The sequence below is a fragment of the Diabrotica virgifera genome, chromosome 2 (genome assembly GCF_917563875.1).
Source record: "Diabrotica virgifera virgifera chromosome 2, PGI_DIABVI_V3a".
Taxonomy (NCBI): domain Eukaryota; kingdom Metazoa; phylum Arthropoda; class Insecta; order Coleoptera; family Chrysomelidae; genus Diabrotica; species Diabrotica virgifera.
This window is the reverse complement of record NC_065444.1, coordinates 179,176,533-179,198,274: the sequence shown is the minus strand read 5'-3', so window position 1 is coordinate 179,198,274 and position 21,742 is coordinate 179,176,533. Positions and strand designations below refer to the sequence as shown.

At 30.5% G+C, this 21,742-nt stretch overlaps 1 protein-coding gene across 1 annotated transcript in view; it reads left to right on the top strand.

Moving 5' to 3' along the window:
* LOC114337261 (antichymotrypsin-2-like) overlaps positions 1 to 18,115 on the top strand; it is a 63,706-nt gene extending 45,591 nt beyond the window's left edge. The window contains exon 4 of the mRNA XM_028287673.2: positions 17,894 to 18,115. Within this exon, the coding sequence (XP_028143474.1) occupies positions 17,894 to 18,018 (125 nt within the window). The 3' untranslated portion in view covers positions 18,019 to 18,115. The remainder of the gene's footprint in view (positions 1 to 17,893) is intronic.
* Positions 18,116 to 21,742: the final 3,627 nt, after the last annotated feature.

Genomic DNA, 21,742 nt, shown 5'->3' with positions numbered 1-21,742 from the left:
ATTAGTTGTTACTCTCTCATACATTTACAATTTTCACATTCTCACCGGGAAGCATCTAAACAGACCGTATTATATATTATTATGTATTTGGCACCTAGGAGTTTTATATTGGTTTTTTGCGGCACGCAACCATATTTCAACCAATAGGTGGCGAGGTGCCAAACACGTATACGGAATGTTATTCGGTGCGAAATTCATATACAGGGTGAGTCATAAGGAACTGTACATACTCCTACCTCGTATAGAGGCCCCTATGGGGAATAACAAATTACCATTAAAAAATGTCTGCTCCCATTGTTTAATAATATACAGGACGAGTTTCGCATTTTGACAGAAATTTATATTCGTCATAATTTTTGAACGGTCAGATCGATGTGTCTCTTATTTTGGTCAATCGTTACACTATTACCACCTAATCAATTGATCTTCAGACTGAGATTCAAACTAGAAAAAAATCAGGTCCGGCTTTAAAAAATTAGTTCGTTTGGGTCTTAGAAAAAATTTCACCCTGTATACGCTTTTTGAAAACTCTAACACTAATTTTACAAATTAGACAAATAGGCAATTAAAATGACATATTTATTTTTTCCCCACACGATTACTTAATTTTTTATAAAAAAATCAAATTTGACTATGAATTAAAAATTTGGTAAAGTGAACCATAGATTTAAAAAAAATTACCTTTTATTACAAAATTAATTTTTTTAAACAAATATTTGATTTATGTTACCACTCAATCAACTGATTTATTCAAACTAGAAAAAAATCAGGTCCGGCTTTAAAAAATTAGTTCGTTTGGGTCTTAGAAAAAATTTCACCCTGTATACCCTTTTTGAAAACTCTAATATAAATTTTACAAATTAGACAAATAGGCAATTAAAATAGCATATTTATTTTTTCCCCACACGATTACTTAATTTTTTATTAAAAAATCAAAAGACAACGCACACATCTTATGGAAAATATAATGTCACTCAAATTCAATAAAATTTATACCAATAGATTCGTTTTAAATTAACGATCAAATCTTATCATTGCGCCAACTCTCTATTTTTAAAAATAAGAGCAGAAATTGATATAAATAAATCTGAAATCAAATGGCTAGGTACATAAGTTAGAGAGAGAAAAAATATTTTAAAATACCCAAATTATGGGTACTTCATAAATCTTCTCGGGCTATTAAGCATCTTATTATAATAGTTTAACTAATCCGCTTAGGCCCAGCGGGGTTTAAGCTGTTTTGAATAGCACCCAGAGCAATATTGATTATAACTGACACGTTTATAGACTCCAAAAATGTGATTTCGATAAACGTTAATTGCAACTTGCGCCGTAATTAATCATAATTAAGAGTTGGCGCAATGATAAGAATTGACCGTTAATTTAAAACGAATCTATTCGTATAAATTTTATTGAATTTGAGTGACATTATATTTTCCATAAGATGTGTGCGTTGTCCTTTCTCAAAATCGCAATTTTACCATAAAAATAAAAAAAATTAAACAAAGTTTTTCTTAAAATTAAAAGTTTCACCATTTTTTTATAACACGTCTAGATCTATATCTAGATCCCCACAACACTTCTCTTTGGACACTATAGTTTAACATAGACGTGTTCAAATAGATAAATTTTAAATTTTTTCACTTAATTTTTGCGATTTAACTTTGCAATTCAAGAATCTGCACCTTTTATTTTTAAAAATTCATAACTTTTACGAGAAGAAGACTGAAAGTCTACAACAATTGTCATAGTCTTCACAATGGTAAGAGATATGTGCTGTAAAAATTTCAGAAAAAAAATTAAAATGGAATGTTGTAGCGAGTTAAACCGTGATTTTATCTTTTTTTTTTCATTTTTAGGTTAAAATTCCGATTTTGACAAATTTGATTTTTTAATAAAAAATTAAGTAATCGTGTGTAAGATTTTTTAATAAAAAATTAAGTAATGATAAGATTTGATCGTTAATTTAAAACGAATCTATTGGTATAAATTTTATTGAATTTGAGTGACATTATATTTTCCATAAGATGTGTGCGATGTCCTTTGATTTTTTTATAAAAAATTAAATAATTATGTGGGGAAAAAATAAATATGCCATTTTAATTGCCTACTTGTCTAATTTGTAAAATTCATATTAGAGTTTTCAAAAAGCGTATACAGGGTGAAATTTTTTCTAAGACCCAAACGAACTAAATTTTAAAGCCGGACCTGATTTTTTTCTAGTTTGAATAAATCAGTTGATTAGGTGGTAACTTAAATCAAATATTTGTTAAAAAAAATTAATTTTTGTTATAAAAGTTATTTTTTTTAAATCTATGGTTTACTTTACCAAACTTTTAATTCATAGTCAAATTTGATTTTTTTATAAAAAATTAAGTAATCGCGTGGGGAAAAAAATAAATATGCCATTTTAATGGCCTATTTGTCTAATTTGTAAAATTCTTATTAGAGTTTTCAAAAAGCGTGTACAGGGTGAAATTTGTTCTAAGACCCAAACGAACTAATTTTTTAAAGCCGGCCCTGATTTTTTTCTAGTTTGAATAAATCAGTTGATTAGGTGGTAACAGTGTAACGATTTACCAAAATAAGAGACACATCGATCTGACCGTTCAAAAATTATGACGAATATAAATTTCTGTCAAAATGTGAAACTCGCCCTGTATATTATTAAACAAGGGGAGCAGACACTTTTTAATGGTCATTTGTTATTCCCCATAGGAGCCTCTATACGAGGTAGGAGTACCTATGTACAGTTCCTCATGACTCACCCTGTATGGAATGTTAAATTTTCGTAGACCGAAAAAGACAATTTTTTATTAGAGTCAGTTAAAAGGAGGTTGATTTTAAAATACTTGTTTGTATTATTGGATAAAAGTAAAACAATAATTATAGTATTTGGCATGTTATTTGGTGCGAAATTCACATGTTTTATGTTCATTTAGCCATTTATTCATGTCGTCTTCTTCATTTCTAATGTCCACTCTGTATTTATTTACATTGATTACAAAGTATTTAAAACATTTTGGAAAATCCATTATGTAAATAAAAAATATTTTATAGAATAAATAATATTTAAAATACAACCGCAAACATATTATAACCACATAAACGTATTTTCGTATGGTAGCACACAGCCCTAAACTTCAACAGCATTGAATAGCTGAAACAGATCTAAACATACTAAACAACACGTGCAAGTCATTAAAAATTCTGCGAAAGCGAAACCTTAGTCAAATACATAAAAAAATAATGTCTTCCAAATCAATACCATTCCATTTATAAATTTCGCACCTAATAACATTCCATAATACAGTAGTCCATTCTTTCACGGTTTTTGCTCTAAATTTTAAAGAACCGCTTGGATTGACATGAAATTTGGAATGCATATAGCTTACATGTCAAAGAAAAAAAGTTATATTGTGCCGATGTGTGCTTTTGCCCTGGGGGTGACTTCCACCCCCCTTGGGGGTGAAAAAATATATGTCCAAAATAAGTCCGGAAATGGGTAAACTGACTAATTTTAAGCAACTTTTGTTCTATAGAGCTTTTTCGCCAAGTCAACACTTTTCGAGTTATTTGCGAGTGAATATGTTCATTTTCAACAAAATAACCACATTTTTAGACGGTTTTTCGCAAATAACTCAAAAAGTAAATATTTGTCGAAAAAATGTTCTTAGCAAAATTATAGCTTATAAAAAAGTAAAAAAAATGGTGTACGCGTTAGGTCTCTGGATCTCGTAGAACCAGAGTTATAGTCAATGAAAAATAGATTCATATTCACCAAATTTCAAATAGAATATTTCGACGTGGAATATCCAAAAAATTAAGCATTTTTGGGGAAAACCAATTTTAACTTTTTAAAGTGTTTTAAAAAATCTTTATTTCTGTTTTTACAAAAAGTTTCTAGCATTATATTTAAGCAAGTTACGCTCAAAATAAAGTTGGTCCCTTTTGTTTTTGCAAAAAAAAATCGGGAAGACCAACCCCTAATTAGCAACTTAAATGAAATTAATCGTTACCGCTCCACAAATTATTTTACTTATGTTATGTTTACATGATCTGTAAGTTTCATCGATTGAAAGTGCTTATTTTTAAAAAAATTTGGTTTCAAAATAAAATTATTAAAAATTTAAATTTTGAAAAATATGTTTTTTTCAAAATAACTTAAAAATTGTTAGAGATACCAAAAATCTCGAAAAACAAAAAAGTCAGATTTGCTTTTCTGAATATCATGTATTTTTTTGTTTTTCTGTTAGACAAAAATTGATTAAGATTTGGTGTTTCTAAATTTGCATACATTCGTGATCAGTGACTCGTTCAACCCCTTTTAACTACAGCCCTTTCAATAATAAGTACTTTGAACCGATGAAACTTACAGATCATATAAACAATATATACACGAGTCAAGAAACTTGTGAAGTCGTAACGATTCAGTTCATTTAAGATACTAATTAGGGGGTGCTTTTCTCGATTTTTTTACCAAAACCAAAAGGGTCTAACTTTATTTTGAGCGTAACTTGTTTAATTTTGATGCTAGAAATTTTTTTTATAAAACAAAATGAAGCTTTTTTCAAACACTTTAAGAAAGTTGTAATGAGTTTTCCCCGAAATGTGCTTCATTTTTGGTTATTTCACGTTAAAGTATTTCATTTGGAATTTGACGAATACGAACCAATTTTTCATTAGCTATACTACCTCTGCTTCTACTAGGTGTAGAGACGTGATGTATACACCATTTTTTTTTTAAATTTTTTACACGCTATATTTTTTTAAGAATGTTTTTTCGACAAAATACTTACTATTTGAGTTATTTGCGAAAAACCGTCTAAAAGCGTGGTTGTTTTGTTGAAAAAATGAACATATTCACTGCCAAATAACTCGAAAAGTATCGACTTAGTGAAAAAACTCTATAGAACAAAAGTTACTTAAAATTATCCGGTTTATCCATTTCCTGACTTTCTTTGGACGAATATTTTTTTCACCCCCAAGAGGGGGTGAAAACCACCCCCAGGTCAAAAGCACATATCGGCACAATATCACTTTTTTTCTTTGACTTGTTAGCTATATGTATGCCAAATTTCATGTCAATCCAAGCGGTTCTTTAAAATTTAGAGCAAAAACCGTGAAAGAATGGACTAACATAAATATGGAGGGTATTCACATGATGTATACGCGGTATAAGGTTTTCGTAAAATACAATACAAAATTCAATCAAAATAATTTTTTATATCTCCTATATTGTTAATTCAGCGAATTACCGTTAAAGAACGGACTATAGGTAGTAATTGTATTATTTATCTTTAATAATACATTAACAAAATATTTTAAAATCAGTCTTCTCTAACTGACTAGTCGTCTTTTTTCGTCTACGAATATTTAACACTCCGCATATGAATTTTGCACCAAATATCATTCCAAATACTATAATATAATATATTAGCAAGTATTTTAATAGTCGATTTGGTGAGACCGCTCCCGTCTGGAAAAATTTCTGATTCGATTTCTTTGTGAATTCCTATTCAAAAATGTCCCCTTTAAACAAATCTGAAGGGTGCCGGGCGGAATTTTTGGACAGAAATTGTTTAAACAAATTTTTTAAACAAATACAAAAGATCACGTTTTTTGCTCCCGAAAAATATATTTTTAAGCTTTATGGGTCATTCTAAACAAGAAAGATATCTTTTAAATTTTCTCAAGAATTGATAGTTTTCGAGTTATAGGCGATTTAAAATCTGAAAAATGCGAAAATACGCATTTTCGAGGCCTAAAAACTCATATTTAAGTTAGTATTTTTGAGGTTGCCAGATACTTAAATTGAAGTTTAAACATTCAGCTTCAAGATTCTGAAGAGTAATTGTGTCTAACCTTAATTTAAAGCTTTGTTTTTTAATTGTTAAATATGCATGTCCATCCGATTTTTTTGCCGGTGCTGCGCGCACTATTTCAAAAATCTCCAATTTTCCTCCGAAAGATATTTTTTCTAGATTCTTTGGAATATTCTAAATAAAATAAGTTTCTTGACATTTTTCTCAGAAGTTGACAGTTTTAAAGTTATAAGCGATTTAAAATCCGAAAATGCGTTTGTTTGGCATTTTTCGGATTTTAAATCGCTTATAACTTTAAAACTATTAACTTCTGAGAAAAATGTCAAAAAACTTATTTTATTTAGAATATCCCAAAGAATCTAGGAAAAAACATTTTTCGGAGGAAAATAGGAGATTTTTGAAATAGAGCGCGCCGCATCGGCAAAAAAATCGGATAAACACGCATATTTAACAAATAAAAAACAACGGTATAAATTAAGGTTAGACGCGATCACTCTTCAGAATCTTGAAGCAGAATGTTTATTCTTTCAGGTTTATTATTTCAGATTTTAAATCGCCTATAACTCGAAAACTATCAATTTTTAAGAAAAATTACAAGATACCCTTCTTGATCAGAATGACCCAAAAAACCTAAAAATTTATGTTCCAAGGCAAAAAACTTAATCTTTTGTATTTGTTTAAAAAAATTGTTTAAACAATTTCTGCCCAAAAATTCCGCCCGGCACCCTTCAGATTTGTTTAAAGGGGACATTTTCGAATAGGAATCCACAAAGAAACCGAATCAGAAATTTTTTTCAGACGGGAGCGGTCTCACCACATGGACTATAATCAATCTCCTTTTAACTGACTCTAAAAAAATGTATTTTTCGGTCTACGAATATTTAACATTCCATATACGAATTTCGCACCGAATAACATTCCGTACACGTGTTTGGCACCTCGCCGCCTATTGATTGAAATATGGCCGCGTGCTGCAAAGAACCAATAGAAAAGTCCTAGGTACCAAATACATATACGGAATGTTTAGAGGCCACCAGCATTTGCTTTTTTATTGAGCCCCCACCACAGAACCTCTCGAAGAACGCTTTCTTAAGATTAATGAATTTAGTTTGCTTTTTTATTGCTCTATTTACCGCCGTAGTCTAAGATCCGAATCTAGGTCGACCTCCACAGGCAAGTACTACTTGCATGGGTTGCCTATCAATATCACTAAATAAGTTGCCTAAAAAAATGGATTTTGCAGTTGACATCAGAACTCATTATTAAATCATGTGAAACAAAAATTTCAAAAAGATTTTATTAAGTTGGAAAATTACAAGTTAATTCTCTCGAGTTTTTTAGTTTTAACGATTTTTGACGTTTGGTATCACTCAGAAGTCAAAACAACTCTTTTTTAGCAAAAAAAGGCGAAAATCAACACATGTATTATTTTAAACAAAAAATAAGCAGAATACACAAACAATACGTCAGCGTTATCTCACGAAATGTTTAAAGAAAATATATGCCAAATTTGAGATGGATAGGTCCCGTAGTTTTCAAGTTACAACGTCCACCGCCTTTAAAAAAATGAGTTTTAAAAAAATGTGTTTAAAGTTTTTTCGAATTTTATTTTCAATTTCTTTTTGTCTGTCAAATCCTAAAGTGATGCACACCGGAATATGTTTTTGAATCGCGCGGTAATTTATAAAAGAGAATGGCAACAGCCCTGTTGAACGTTTCTCACTACGCTCAAGCACGGTAGTGCGAACCTGCTGCAAAGCGAGTCGAAGATAGGGATGTTCAACATGCTGCATTTCCGGTAATTTTGCTCCGATAAATCTGAAATTTTCAGAGAGTATTTTTGAGTATGCAAAGTAGTTTTGGTGTAACAGTTACTGAAAATTTGAGTTGGTCGGAGAATATTTCAGACATTACTATAAAAGCGAATAGTAAACTATACCTATAGACCAGTATATAGTATCTGCCAAACACTATACCTATAGTATCTGCCAAAAAACGTCTATTTTTGGATGTGAGAGGTGGCATTCGGATTTTTGCAGATAAAGTTAGGTGACACCTTCAGTAATAATAATTGACTTATGCTAAGTGGCGGTTTCTCCATAAGTGCACATGTGCACGTGAACCCCCAGAATTATTTTCAGAGAAACATTCATATGTAAAATCTATCATTCTATAAAAACATTTTAATCTAACTATACAGTAATTTAAATCACAAACAACAGATCCAAGGAGTTAATAAATAATAAGTAATATTTAATTATTTTTATTCTATTTCGACGAGGAAACTTCACTAATGCGAGGCTTTAGACAGAACGTCTCGATCACCGCTCTCACGGGGCCTGCTATCCCAATGACTTTATCATAAGGCAAAATACAACTCACAACTCACAACTCACAACCGCTTCCCGCTATAGCCCACAAATTTAGATGGCCACGAGAGCACAAATTGACTGTGATCTTATGGAGTTTTTAACGTGCACAACGCATATAATGAACATTTAAATTTTGCTTTTGTGATGTTCGAATTTCGGAACAATATTAAGCATGAAGGGATTTGTGGATGTGAATATTAGCGTGGAATATTTAACATCAATAAAATTTTCTTCTTTATATTTAGAAGAAAAATTACCAAATTTCTTAATTACGAATATGGAATATACCTACCAAAGTGCAAAGGTCGGGATTATAAATGATCATTTTTTAGCATGGAGATTTTTACTATCAATACTTTTTACCGCTTTCCATGTTTCCTACATATTTGGAAAAGAGGAATCATAAAGAACAAAATAGAAGATCCGATTTAACTATCTGGGGAGAGTCCACTTAAGTGCATTTTTAATTGAAAATAATTTACAAGATGATTTTTCTGAAATAATTTGAATTCTTCAATTACTTTTTACGATGTCAGTCAACTGCAGACAACTGCAGAAACAGAACAATGTTTCTCTGCATTGAAACTTATCAAAACCAAAACTTTCCTATGGGCTAGGATCGGCTAACGGCACTCGCAATGTTTTAAAAAAAATGATTTAAGAAATTTCAAATTTTACTGAATTGGTTATTGAAGAATTTATCTAAAAAAATAACAGGCGACTTGACTTTCGTTACAAAACTTGCTTGTAAATTTTAAACACTAAATTATAATTTTAAGTAAGTAAAATACATTATTAATTGTAATTTTTTAAAAATGTCCTTTGATTTTTACAGTTTGACTACACTCTAAAAATTTTACCTAGGGAAATAGGGCCTCAAGGGCTTTTTATCTCCTAATATTATGTGTGCACCCCCAATACTTTACACCAGGCGCCGCCACTGCTTATGCTCCTTCTCAAATATGCCCAGAACATTAATAAAAAAATTAAAATATTTAAAAATTTCGAAAAACATCGATTTTTTTCTGCTTTCTTTGCTTATAACTTTAAAACGATTCGTTTTGGAACAAAGTCGTAGAGAAATTAAATAAAGATAATTTTGTATGATATACGACTGGTAAAAAATGTCTTAAGGTATCGCCTTTTCTGCAATATAGCAATAAATACAAAATAAGGGGTCAAAATAAGTCTGTTGTTATTCAATATTTTTTAACCACTTTGGTGGCAACTGGAACCTTAATAATTCGCTTAGGAAATTCTTTGTAACATACTTATATCGTGTACCAAATTTCATTAAAATCGACCTAATAAATTTTGCATAATAAACTTGCAATCTAAATGTTTTTAAAAAAGTTCAAATTTTTTAAAACCTTTCTGAACAAAAAGTAGACTATTTAGAAGTTGGCTAATTTTTTTACATATAAAGAGGTGCTCTACCTATCTAACACACTTTACAGAATTAAAATCGGATTATTTAAGGGGTCTCAGCAATGTTTTAAATTTATAAACAATTTTTTGGCTTATAAACAAATAGCTTTGTTTAATAATAAAAAAATAAATTTTTAGCAATGCAAATAATTATAACCGGTATAATTTGACTTAAACTTTCAAATGCTGTCAGCAGAATTGCTATTTTATTTTTTAATCAAACGTTATTCGCGTTCAAAAATTGCAATTTCTCGATTTTTTTAAAGTTCCACCGTTTATCTCGAAAACTGTGCATCCTACAAAAAAACTTGTAAGAACATTTTTTTCTTAGAATTACCCAAGAAATACAAAAAAATGTTTTATTTTGCGAAAAATCGATGTTATGTAATTCCTCAAGTTCTTTGTTTATAACAATCTTATCGACATCCGGATCAACAGTTACCCAAAAAATTCGTGTTCTACGGGTCAAAATACATAAAAAACTTGGGTAAGTCCATCTAAATAAAGGAGCCCGTAGCGCCCCCTCCTGGCCACAGCACTAATTTGTTTATAAGCCAAAAAATTGTTTATAATTTTAAAACATTGCTGAGGCTGCTTAAATAATCCGATTTCAATTCTGTAAAGTGCATTATATAGGTAGAGTACTTCTTTATATATGTAAAAAAATTGACAAATCTTTGTATGTTCTAGTTTTTGTTGTGCAAGATTTTAAAAAATTTTAATGTTTGAAAAAAACTTTAGGTTGCAAAATTATTATGCAAAATCTAGTAAGTCACTTTTAATGAAATTTGGTGTACGATTTTAGCACATTACAAAAATTTTCTAAGCGAATCAGGAAGGTTCCAAGTGTAACCTAAGTGATGGAAAATCATTGAATAAAGACAAGCTTGTTTGGCCCCCTTATTTTATATTTATTGCTATTTTGTAGCAAGGGTGATAAATTAAGATATTTTTAACCAATCGCATCTGATAGAAAATTGAATTATCTTTTCCACGAGAAAAAATTTTCCTGTAGTTGGCTGTATACCATTACAAAAACATAAAATCCTTTATAAAAGGTATATTTGTTAAAATCCCTATACAAGGCTACATCAAAGACATAACTAGTTTTCGATCGGTTGACCGATCATCATCAATGTAATCTTAAAATCTACATGCTAACCACCAAAGTAAAAATATTTGGGTATAAACCCTTTATAATTGTAATTCATATATACCTATGACGGATCAATTATAAAGGGTTTATACCCAAATATTTTTACTTTGGTGGTTAGCATGTAGATTCTAAGATTACACTGATGATGATCGGTCAACCGATCGAAAACTAGTTATGTCTTTGATGTAGCCCTGTATAGGGATTTTAACAAATATACCTTTTATTAAGGATTTTATGTTTTTGTAATGGTATACAGCCAACTACAGGAAAATTTTTTCTCGTGGAAGCGTTCTAACGGAGCGTTCAAGTACTACGTGACGCAGGTTGGGGGGGGGGGGGTTAAAAATCTTCAAAAATTGCGTTACGTAATACTTGAACGCTCCCTAAAATGAATAGTTTTTAAGTTATAAGCAAAAAAAGTAGAAAAAAATGAAATTTTTTGAAATTTTTAAATATTTTATTTTTTTTATTAATGTTCCGGGCATATTTCAGAAGAAGCATACATCAATTATTATTAACGAAGTTATCACCTAACTTTATCCGCAAAAATCTGAATGCCACCTCTCACATCCACCTAAAAATAGATCCTTACTGGTCTAACAACAATATCCTTTTTGAGTTCTATTCGACCTAGATCCGGATCTCTTACTAGTGCTATAGTATACAGTGTGTCAATTTTAAAATTTACAATGGCTATATCTCACGAACAAAAGCTGATATCGAAAAATGCTTGAAACCGTTTCTAGGATAGTAGGGGGGAACTAAACTGACATAAAAGAGAACTCATTCCCATCAACCCCCTAGGCCCCACCCATCACAACCAAAAAAGTTTAAATTGCAAACCCCTACTTGTGATACATCATTGAAAAGGCTATAAAAAATGCTATTCAATGGTATAAATAATAATTATACAGGGTGAAGCAATAATTGTGAAACTTTGGCTTAAATGAGGTTTTGTTGAATTACAAATTTATTAAAAATGTCAATTAAGTAAATACTTAATGTAAATTCCGTTGTTTGGTAAACAATAATACAGCCTATTTTCAAATTCTGCACGAAATTTAGCAAATGTTCTAGTAATAGGGCGACATACTTGAGTAATTCTTTCTCGCAATTCCCCAAGTGAAGCAAGTTGAGTTTTATAAACAACTGATTTAGGATAACCCCATAGAAAAAAGTAATATACTATCCTACTATAAAAAGTACTATCCAATGGTATAAATAATAATTATACAGGGTGTTAATATCAGCTGGCTTACTATGACTTTTGTATTTGTAATGCTATCTCCCGGACTATTATTTTAAATGGTAAGTGTCCGCTCGTACTTTTTGTTTGTTAATTAAAACTTAATTTGCCATTTTTGCCTTAAATCAGTTGTTTATAAAACTTAACTTGCGTCACTTGGGAAATTGCGAGAAATAATTACTCAAGCATGTCGCCCTATTACTAGAAAAACATTTGTCAAATTTCGTGCAGAATTTGAAAATAGACTGTATTATTGTTTACAAAACAACGGAACCCACTTTGAACATTTACTTAATTGACATTTTTATCAAATTTGTAGTTCAACAAAACCTCATTAAATTTTTCATTTAAGCCAAAGTTTCACAATTATTGCTTCATCCTGTATAATTATTATTTATACCATTGGATAGCATTTTTTATAGCCTTTTCAATGATGTATCACAAGTAGGGGTTTGCAATTTAAACTTTTTTGGTTGTGGTGGGTGGGGCCTAGGGGGTTGATGGGGGTGAGTTCTCTTTCATGTCATTTTAGTTCCCCCTTACTATCCTAGAAACGGTTTCAAGCATTTTTCGTTTTCAGCTTTTGTTCGTGAGATATAGCCATTGTAAGTTTTAAAATTGACACACTGTATAACAATTTGATATCAATGAGAAAGAAATTTTTTTTATCAATGTTGTACTAAGAGTTCGTTGTCGCTTTGCAAAGCAAGAAAATGTACGTAATTTAATGGGGTACTCCACCTTCTAATACTGGTTCTAGGTCAATTACTAAATATAGGGCCGGTTTCACCATCGACAAATAGCGGTCTATTCAATGAATAAAGTTATTCGACCAATAAAACTGACATATCTCCGTTTCACCAACGTCAAATAAGACTTATTCTATGAATAAACTCCAAATAAGTTATTAGTCCAATATCGGGCAGATAAATATTTATTCTTAGAATAAGTTGACAGCTAACCTCACTTTAAATATCAATAATAAAGAAAATTCATTAGTTTAATTTGAATTTATCTACAATGTTTTATAACAGGTAAACGTAATTATATCAAATGATTTTAAGTGTTGCTGACAACATGCCTGTCACTTGTATAGGAACTAATAGTGTAAGTCCAACTGATCAGAATAACGTTAATTTTAATTAGTTTTTTGTCGTGATTTTGAGCTTAACATAGTATTTAAAGACATTCATAGATTAATTATTTTATAAACTTTACGTTTTTGGTAATTTTGAGTGCTGACACATGCCTGTGACTTGTATAGTAGTGAACTGTGAAAGTCCAACTGATCAGAATAATGTTAATTTTAATATTTTAATTTGTTTTTTGTCGTGATTTTGAGCTTAATATAGTATTTAAAGACATTCATTGGATTAATTATTTTATAAACTTTACGTTTTGGTGATTTTGAGTGCTGACAACATGCCTGTGACTTGTATAGTAGTGAACTGTGAAAGTCCAACTGATCAGAATACTGTTAATTTTAATTTGTTTTTTGTCGTGATTTTGAGCTTAATATAATATTTAAAGACATTCATTAGATTGATTATTTTATAAACTTTTCGTTTTTGGTGATTTTAAGTGCTGAAAACATGCCTGTAAGTTGTATAGTAGTGAACTGTGGAAGTCGAGCTGATCGGATAATGTTAATTTTTTTCGTGCTCCCTCTATAGGGCTTTTCATTCACAGTCATTTGTTTTGAGCTTCTGTCATATGTCGTATAATCCTTGTATAGTAATATTATACACGGATTATACAACATCTAACAGGAGCTCGAAACAAATGACAATCAATGAAAAGCCCTATTAGAAACTCATTTGTTTCCTCGCCTAACTAAATTATCAAAAAACAGGACGCACTCATGCTAGGAATTATGATTTTTATTAATATTATTACAATAATTATTTATATGTAACACTAACATAACTAGTGACATTAATTTTAGGCCAATGTGACAAACTTTATTAATACTAAATTTTAACATGTATCCCCTATTTTGTTAAAACAATATTATTTTGTTTTTCATTCTATTTAAAATAAATGCAGTTTTGACAGGGAATTTGTTTTGTTATTTATTTATTCCATTAGACCTGGATCCCGCCTACCAAAAAAAAGTTGATTAATAGCAAGCTGAAAATTTATTAATAGCTTAACGGTGTCTAGTCCCACAAACTTTGATGCATGGGAACACTGGAAGTTTTAACTGTGGAACAGGTTAAAAATTTGAAAGGTCAAACTACGAAAATGTTTATGTAATTTGTCAGATAAAACTTCCAATTGATTTGCTACCAATTCATTAAACTCTCATGCAAAAACCAGACTGGTGAAAAAATCACCAACTGGGCATTTTAATTAGTAGAACACGAAGACCATGTCAAACTACATGAATCATGTTGGTGAGTAACAGCAGTAGCAGTCTGATTTTTGCACGAGAATTTAATGACAGGGTAACAGATCAATTGGATGTTCTGTCTGACAAAATATATGGGATGTTTTCGTAATCTGATGTTCCAAATCTGAGTGGCCAAACTGTTTCACAATTAAAACTACCCCTGTTCCAGTGTTACAATACATCAAAGTTTGTCCAACTGGACACCGTTAAGATATTAACAAATTTTCAGCTTGCTATTAATCAATTTTTTTGGTACACGGGATCCAGACCTAAAGCCGGGCTCAAACGACTCGTGTACTTGGCGAATAATCGTTACTTGCGTTACTATGTCTTTTGGGAGGGTTACTAGAACAATTCTTTGACAATTAATAGTAGTATTAACATTATTATTATTAGTGTTTGACAAATACCACAATAATTGTACTAGTAACCCGCTCACACAGCATTGCCACTATACGCAAGTGACGATTATTCGCCAAGTACACAAGTTGTTTGAGTCCGGCTTAATAGGTTTGTTCGTAGTACGACACAAACGATTAGCAACTGCTGCCAACCATCAGATGCATGAGAAGTTAACAGTTAGCGTTGTGCAGTTAATAGTTATCATTCATAGACTAAGAATGCACATGTGTCTGATGGTTGGCAAGAGTTGCTGATCATTCTACGAACAAACCTATCAGTAAGCACAATTTGTGATATCCATGGGTAGTTACTAACAGAAAGAGGCAGGATTCGATTTTTAAAACATTTATTTTAGAGTCAAAACATAGTCATACCTTAAACGATAAATGTACATTATCATTACAAGTTGATACTAATTACAAAAATAAATACACATTTAAAAGACCAATACATAATTACTCATGATGAAGAAGTACATTATAATTAAAAATGAATAACCGTTTTCATATCGCTGCAACACAATGCCAAAGCCATCTCATATTTCAGTTCGTTTAGTGAGCGCAACAAGCACTCTGACCGAACAGTTTCAAAACTCATTAGTTTTTCATCAGAGAATGCATATGTTGCTATCTCCAAACCATGTAGCTGTAAATGTACATGCATTGGGTTCTTCTTCATCTGTCTTGCCCTGGGCATACTTTAGCCATATGCATACAATGTGCATTTGCTATGTCATCAGAACTGGCTATCACCCCACCCAAGCATTTAGTCGTTTAGCATTAGCTTTTTGCAAATGCTTCACCTAAAAAAAATATTTTATTTTTTTGGAAATTCTTTAACTACAAAAATTAATTTTTATTAGAGTATTTGCATTCTTTACAATGATTGAGAATATTTTATTTAAAATCAGACATTCATACAATATAATTTTAGAACAATCATGACAGTAATTCAAATAGATGGCAGTAATAAATCATTTTCAGAGAATTATGGAGTTCGCAGTTTACAGATTAGGACGACGATATGTCTGGTTTCATACAGATATATAAACGTAAATAAATCTAATATTTAGAACCAATTTATCCAAAAGACACTAATACTGGTCAAAACGGCAAACAGGTGTATGTTTTCAAAAAACTTTTAATAGTGTGTAAAGTTTTTTAAAAAAAAAAAAGTTTTTTGAAAACATACACCTGTTTGCCGTTTTGACCTATTCAGAAGTGTGTACAAGTCTTGCAGTCTTTTCCAATTTACTAATACTGTTATCCATATATTTCTTAATGGTGAATAAATAAAATAAAGGCATACCTTTCCTACAATAATATGGAAATCAGGAAATCATTAACAATTTTTACTCCATTCATAACAAATCCAGCTGTAAAATATTTATGTGCCTGAAGGCTTTTGTATGCTTTCATCTGCTGCTTAGAGTAGCAACTGTGAGACTCCACCAAATATGTATAAATATCTATAATAGTAACTTGATGGACTGCACTTAACTGTAAAATCCAATTCTGACTGAATTGGGTATGGATCTAAATCCCCAATTATTTTCAGCTTCAATAAATATCTAAAACAATAAAAGAAATAATGTTATTGCTTGCAAAATTCATCATTATTGATAAATAACGGGACAAAATGAACAGGAAATAAAAATTATTTCGCCTACCTTTCTCGCAACATCTGAAGTTTCCAATAATAATTTCCTTAAATAATCACTTTGCATTGTGGTTAAGTTTATAAAGTTCACAAAAACAGGAAACGAAATCCAAAATAGACAAAATACGATGATTATAAACAATGAAAAATCATTGAAAAATAGATACCTACAAACATAACCTCTTTGTTAGTTTATGTGCCAACCAGAGGTCACGTGGGATTACAGTGGAAAATAATGCAATGTGCTTGGCAAAACACCGAAGAGGTGGAGGCCAACAAACTAATATTAGGAAGAAGAACTGTCATTCGCTTGTGTCAACGAGTACAGTCTGTGGAAAATCATTATACTTTGAACTTATTTGACGAATAACTAACTGAGGATTACAAGTAGTTATTGAAACGCAATAAAATTTAATCGACTAATAAATCTTATTCGACGAATAACTATTCACTGATTTATTTTTTGTTGGTGAAACCGACCCATAGTGATATAATGGTTAAATGGCAATTAACGAAAACATACATGTGCGCTGGAATAAGTGTTACCCCCTATTAACTTATTTATTTTTAGCAAATAAGCAAAACGCTCAGACAGGTCGATTTTTAAAATAATCAAAGTATATTTAAGCATCAAGGTTTCGAAATTTACGCGATCCCTCTTCAGGTGACAGGCATGACTTTGATTTTTTAAATGGGAAAGTACAACATGTGACACCTCATATAAAAGATTTTGAAATACTGATTACAAAAATGTATAACACTTAAATTCTTTTTGAGAGCGTAGGCGCAAAATTTCGGTCGAATTATTTTTAAATGCATTAATTTTTTTCGAATTTTGAGAAAAATAATAAGAATGTTTGAAAAATTTTAACGCAGAATGAAAGACTACATTATCACCGAGGGCTGAAAGTTCGTTAAAATAAACAAAAAGTTTTTTTTAATGATATATTTGATATTAAAAATCACACTCAATTTTCTCATATTTTCACCCCTGTAATTTATTAAAATAAACATTATAGAATTTCTCAGAGACTTTCTACCCTCAACCCTTGTAATCTTTTATTCCACGTTTAAATTTGTCAAAAATACTTATTATTTTTCTCAGGATTCGTAAAAGATAAATACATTTAAAAAGAATTCGACCGAAATTTTGTGCCTACGCTCTCAAAAAGGATTAAAGTATTATACATTTTTGTAGTCAGTATTTCAAAAGCTTTTAAATGGGGTGTCACATAATGTACTTTCCCATTTAAAAAAATCAAATTTATGCCTGTCACCTGAAGAGGGATCGCGTAAATTTCGATGTTAACACTTATTCCAGTGCACTGTATGTTAGAAACAATAATATTTGCCAAAAATGTGTATTTTCTTTTTCATTTAATATGTAGTAAAGTATAATTTATTTTATTCCAGTAATTCCAGTGGGATACTCTGCTGAATTTCTGAAGGCTACACAAACATTCAATGCTGATCACCCATTCCTCTTTTATATCTCTCATAACGGTCTGCTGCTGTTTATGGGAAGATATGTGCAATAAGTGTAGTTCATTTTACCTTAGGTAAAAACAAATACAACTTGCAATGAAATATAATAAAAGTGGTATAAACGAATTAAAAATAAAGTATTGTTAAAAAGTTTAAAGGTGTTTTTCTACAACCGTGTTAAAAATGCAATTTTTAGCACTTCATACGAGCGTTAAAAATATTACTTTAATTTTGGTGTAATGTCAAAAAATATAAGAATGGAATGTAAGTCAAGTTCAAGTAAAAGTTTTTGTAGATATTGTCCTGTAATTACGTTTGTAGAAAAAATATTGTATGATATGCGTGTTAAAAAGTACATTTTAAGGTACTCATGTGAATTGCAGAACTCGCTTCGCTCATTCTGCAAACTTTCACATGCGTGTCTTAAACGTGTACTTTTAACATTTATATCATAAATAACTATTTGCTACAACCGTGTTAAAAATGCAATTGTTAGCACTCCATACGAGCGTTAAAAATGCTACCTTAAGGCACTAGTGCTTTAAAAATTTTAAGGCACTGCAGTTGGTATTGACCGTATATTCAATTTTAATGTAATGTCAAAAAAATATAAAAGTGGAATGTCAGTCAAGTTCAAGTAAAAGTTTTTGTGGATATTGTGCTGTAATTACGTTTGTAGAAAAAATATGGTATGATATGCGTGTTAAAAAGTACATTTTTAAGGCACTCATGTGAATTGCAGAACTCTCTATTGCTCATTCTGCAAACTTTCACATGCGTACCTTAAACGTGTACTTTTAACAATTATATCGTAAATAACTATTTTCTACAACCGTGTTAAAAATCAATTTTTAGCACTCCATACGAGCGTTAAAAATGTTACTGTAAGGCACTAGTGCTTTAAAATTTTTATGGCACTGCAGTTCGTATTGACCGTATAGGCAATTTTGGTGTAATGTCAAAAAAATATAAAAATGGAATGTCAGTCAAGTTCAAGTAAAAGTTTTTGTAGATATTGTCCTGTAATTACGTTTGTAGAAAAAATATTGTATGATATGCGTGTTAAAAAGTACATTTTAAGGCACTCATGTGAATTGCAGAGCTCGCTTCGCTCATTCTGCAAACTTTCACATGCGTGTCTTAAACGTGTACTTTTAACATTTTTATCATAAATAACTATTTGCTACAACCTTGTTAAAAATGCAATTGTTATCACTCCATACGAGCGTTAAAAATGCTACCTTAAGACACTAGTGCTTTAAAAATTTTAAGGCACTGCAGTTGGTATTGACCGTATATTCAATTTTAATGTAATGTCAAAAAAATATAAAAATGGAATGTCAGTCAAGTTCAAGTAACAGTTTTTGTGGATATTGTGCTGTAATTACGTTTGTAGAAAAAATATTGTATGATATGCGTGTTAAAAAGTACATTTTTAAGGCACTCATGTGAATTGCGCCTTAAACGTGTACTTTTAACACTTATACGTTCTGAGCTTCGCTGGTGTCGCTCCTAGCGGTTACTAATTCAACTTTCACCGGTAATTTTTAAATTTATTATTTAATTGTTATCGCTTAATATTTGCAACGCTAAAAAGTAATTAAATTGTAATAGATTTTTTTAAGATTTTGCTAATCATTTTGACGTTCTATTGATGAAATATTAATTTCTTACTTCGGATACTTTCACGATTATCATGTAGATGGCACCAAGATTAATTTATAATTACATATTACAGAACATTAAAAAACGCAAATTCAGTATTTAAAACGTAAGTATATTTAAGGTAAAAATATAAACCACAGCTGTGATCAACTAATATTTTTTATAATTAATGTTTTTAATTTTAATTTAAAATTAATCACTTTGACATTTATGTCAAATTTCCGGTAAACGTTTACAGACTTGTCACTACTGGCGCTCACGAATTTATAAATATCCCCTCTACGTACAAGCTCACAGCGTATAGGCTCTGAGCTTCGCTGGTGGCGCTCCTGGCGGATTACTTATTCAACTTTCACCGGTAATTTTTAAATTAATTATTTAATTGTTATCGCTTACTATTTACAACGCAAAAAATTAATTAAAGTGTACTCGACTTTTTAAGATTTTGCTAATCATTTTGACGTTCTATTGATCAAATATGAATTTCTTACTTCGGATACTTTCACAATTATCGTGTAGATGGCGCTAAGATTACCGTTTATTTCAATCAACGATATTACGGGACATTAAAAAAACTTAAATTCAGTATTTAAAACGTAAGTATATTTAAGGTAAAAATATATACCACAGCTTTGACCAACTAATATTTTTTACAATTAATGTTTTTACTTTTAATTTTAAATTAATCACTTTGACATTTATGTCAAATTTCCGGTAAACGTTTACAGACTTGCCACTACTGGCGCTCACGAATTTGTAAATATCCCCTCTACGTACGAGCTCACAGCGTATATCATAAATAACTATTATGATCTGAAGTGATTGTGTTTAGGTAATTATTGTCAAAAAAACCATTATGCAAAAAGTGGGTAATAATATTTCTGGTGGGATCGATACACAGTGAGCACGTAAAGGTTGGAGTTGGAGTTGGAGATTTTGGAAATAAATCCAGAGACAGGTCAATTTTTATTTGATTTTTGGTATATACAGGGTGAGGCAGATACAGGGCCTATTAGAAATATCTCGAGAATTAAAGGTAAGAGAATCATGAGAATTGGAATACAGGGGTATTGAGGTATGAACTATTTAATGAAAATATTTTGGTCTCTTTGCTACTTCCAGTTATACCGAAAGTTGAATGTAACTTCGTTTTTTTAAATGGGACACCCTGTACATTTTTATATTTGGATTCTGCTCGATGTCTTCTTTCTTAAAATATGAGGTTTTGTAATATTATACAGGGCAGTTTAAAATATAATTACGGTTTTTTATAGATTTTGTAGCAAACTTCACACCCTGTAGAATTGTCCTGATTTGATATCAAAAACTCCATTTATGTTCAAGTAATTTTTAATATAGTCTATTATTATTAAAAATTATTAACATAGCGAAATGTTTAATTTTAGTATACAGGCTTGGTCGAAAATCGGAATGAGTATTATCTGAGTTTTCTTAAATGGAACACCCTGTATTTTAGTATTGCAATGAAATGATATTTTATAGTACTTTTTATTTCTTAAGCATTCCCTATACCTAACAGCTTTAATTTGTATGGTATTCGTAGTTCTTTAAGCCAAACATTAGTTGCAACCAAAATTAAGTGAAATTTTATTAAGTTTGCCGTGAAAATAATCAATCATAAATAATTTTTTGAAAATAACTACATGTTAATCTAGAATGATCCTTAATTTATTAATATTGGACAAGATACCAAAATGCCTACGTTGTTAAGATGTTGGTGCATAAAATATTAAGTAAACGATTTCATTAAACCATTTAAATAAAGACAAACCATATTCTACCCAGTTGGCTATGGCTTTGACACTAAACTTGATTAAACATTAGACATTATATTATTTTTATAGTTCCAGTTGCTTTTGTTACCATTAATAATATAAATTCTTCTAATGGGGAACTGATTAATAAAGTTTTTGTTTTAGGAGAGTTTAACAAAAATGTACTACTAGCAATAAGAATTTATCATCTGCATCTCCCTGATAGATGACAGCCAAGAAGAGAAACTTTTCAAAGTTTAGAAGAGAAACTTTTCAAAGTTTACTAGAATAGTTGCGACGTACTAGACACTTAGATTACGAGAACGTTCATACTATT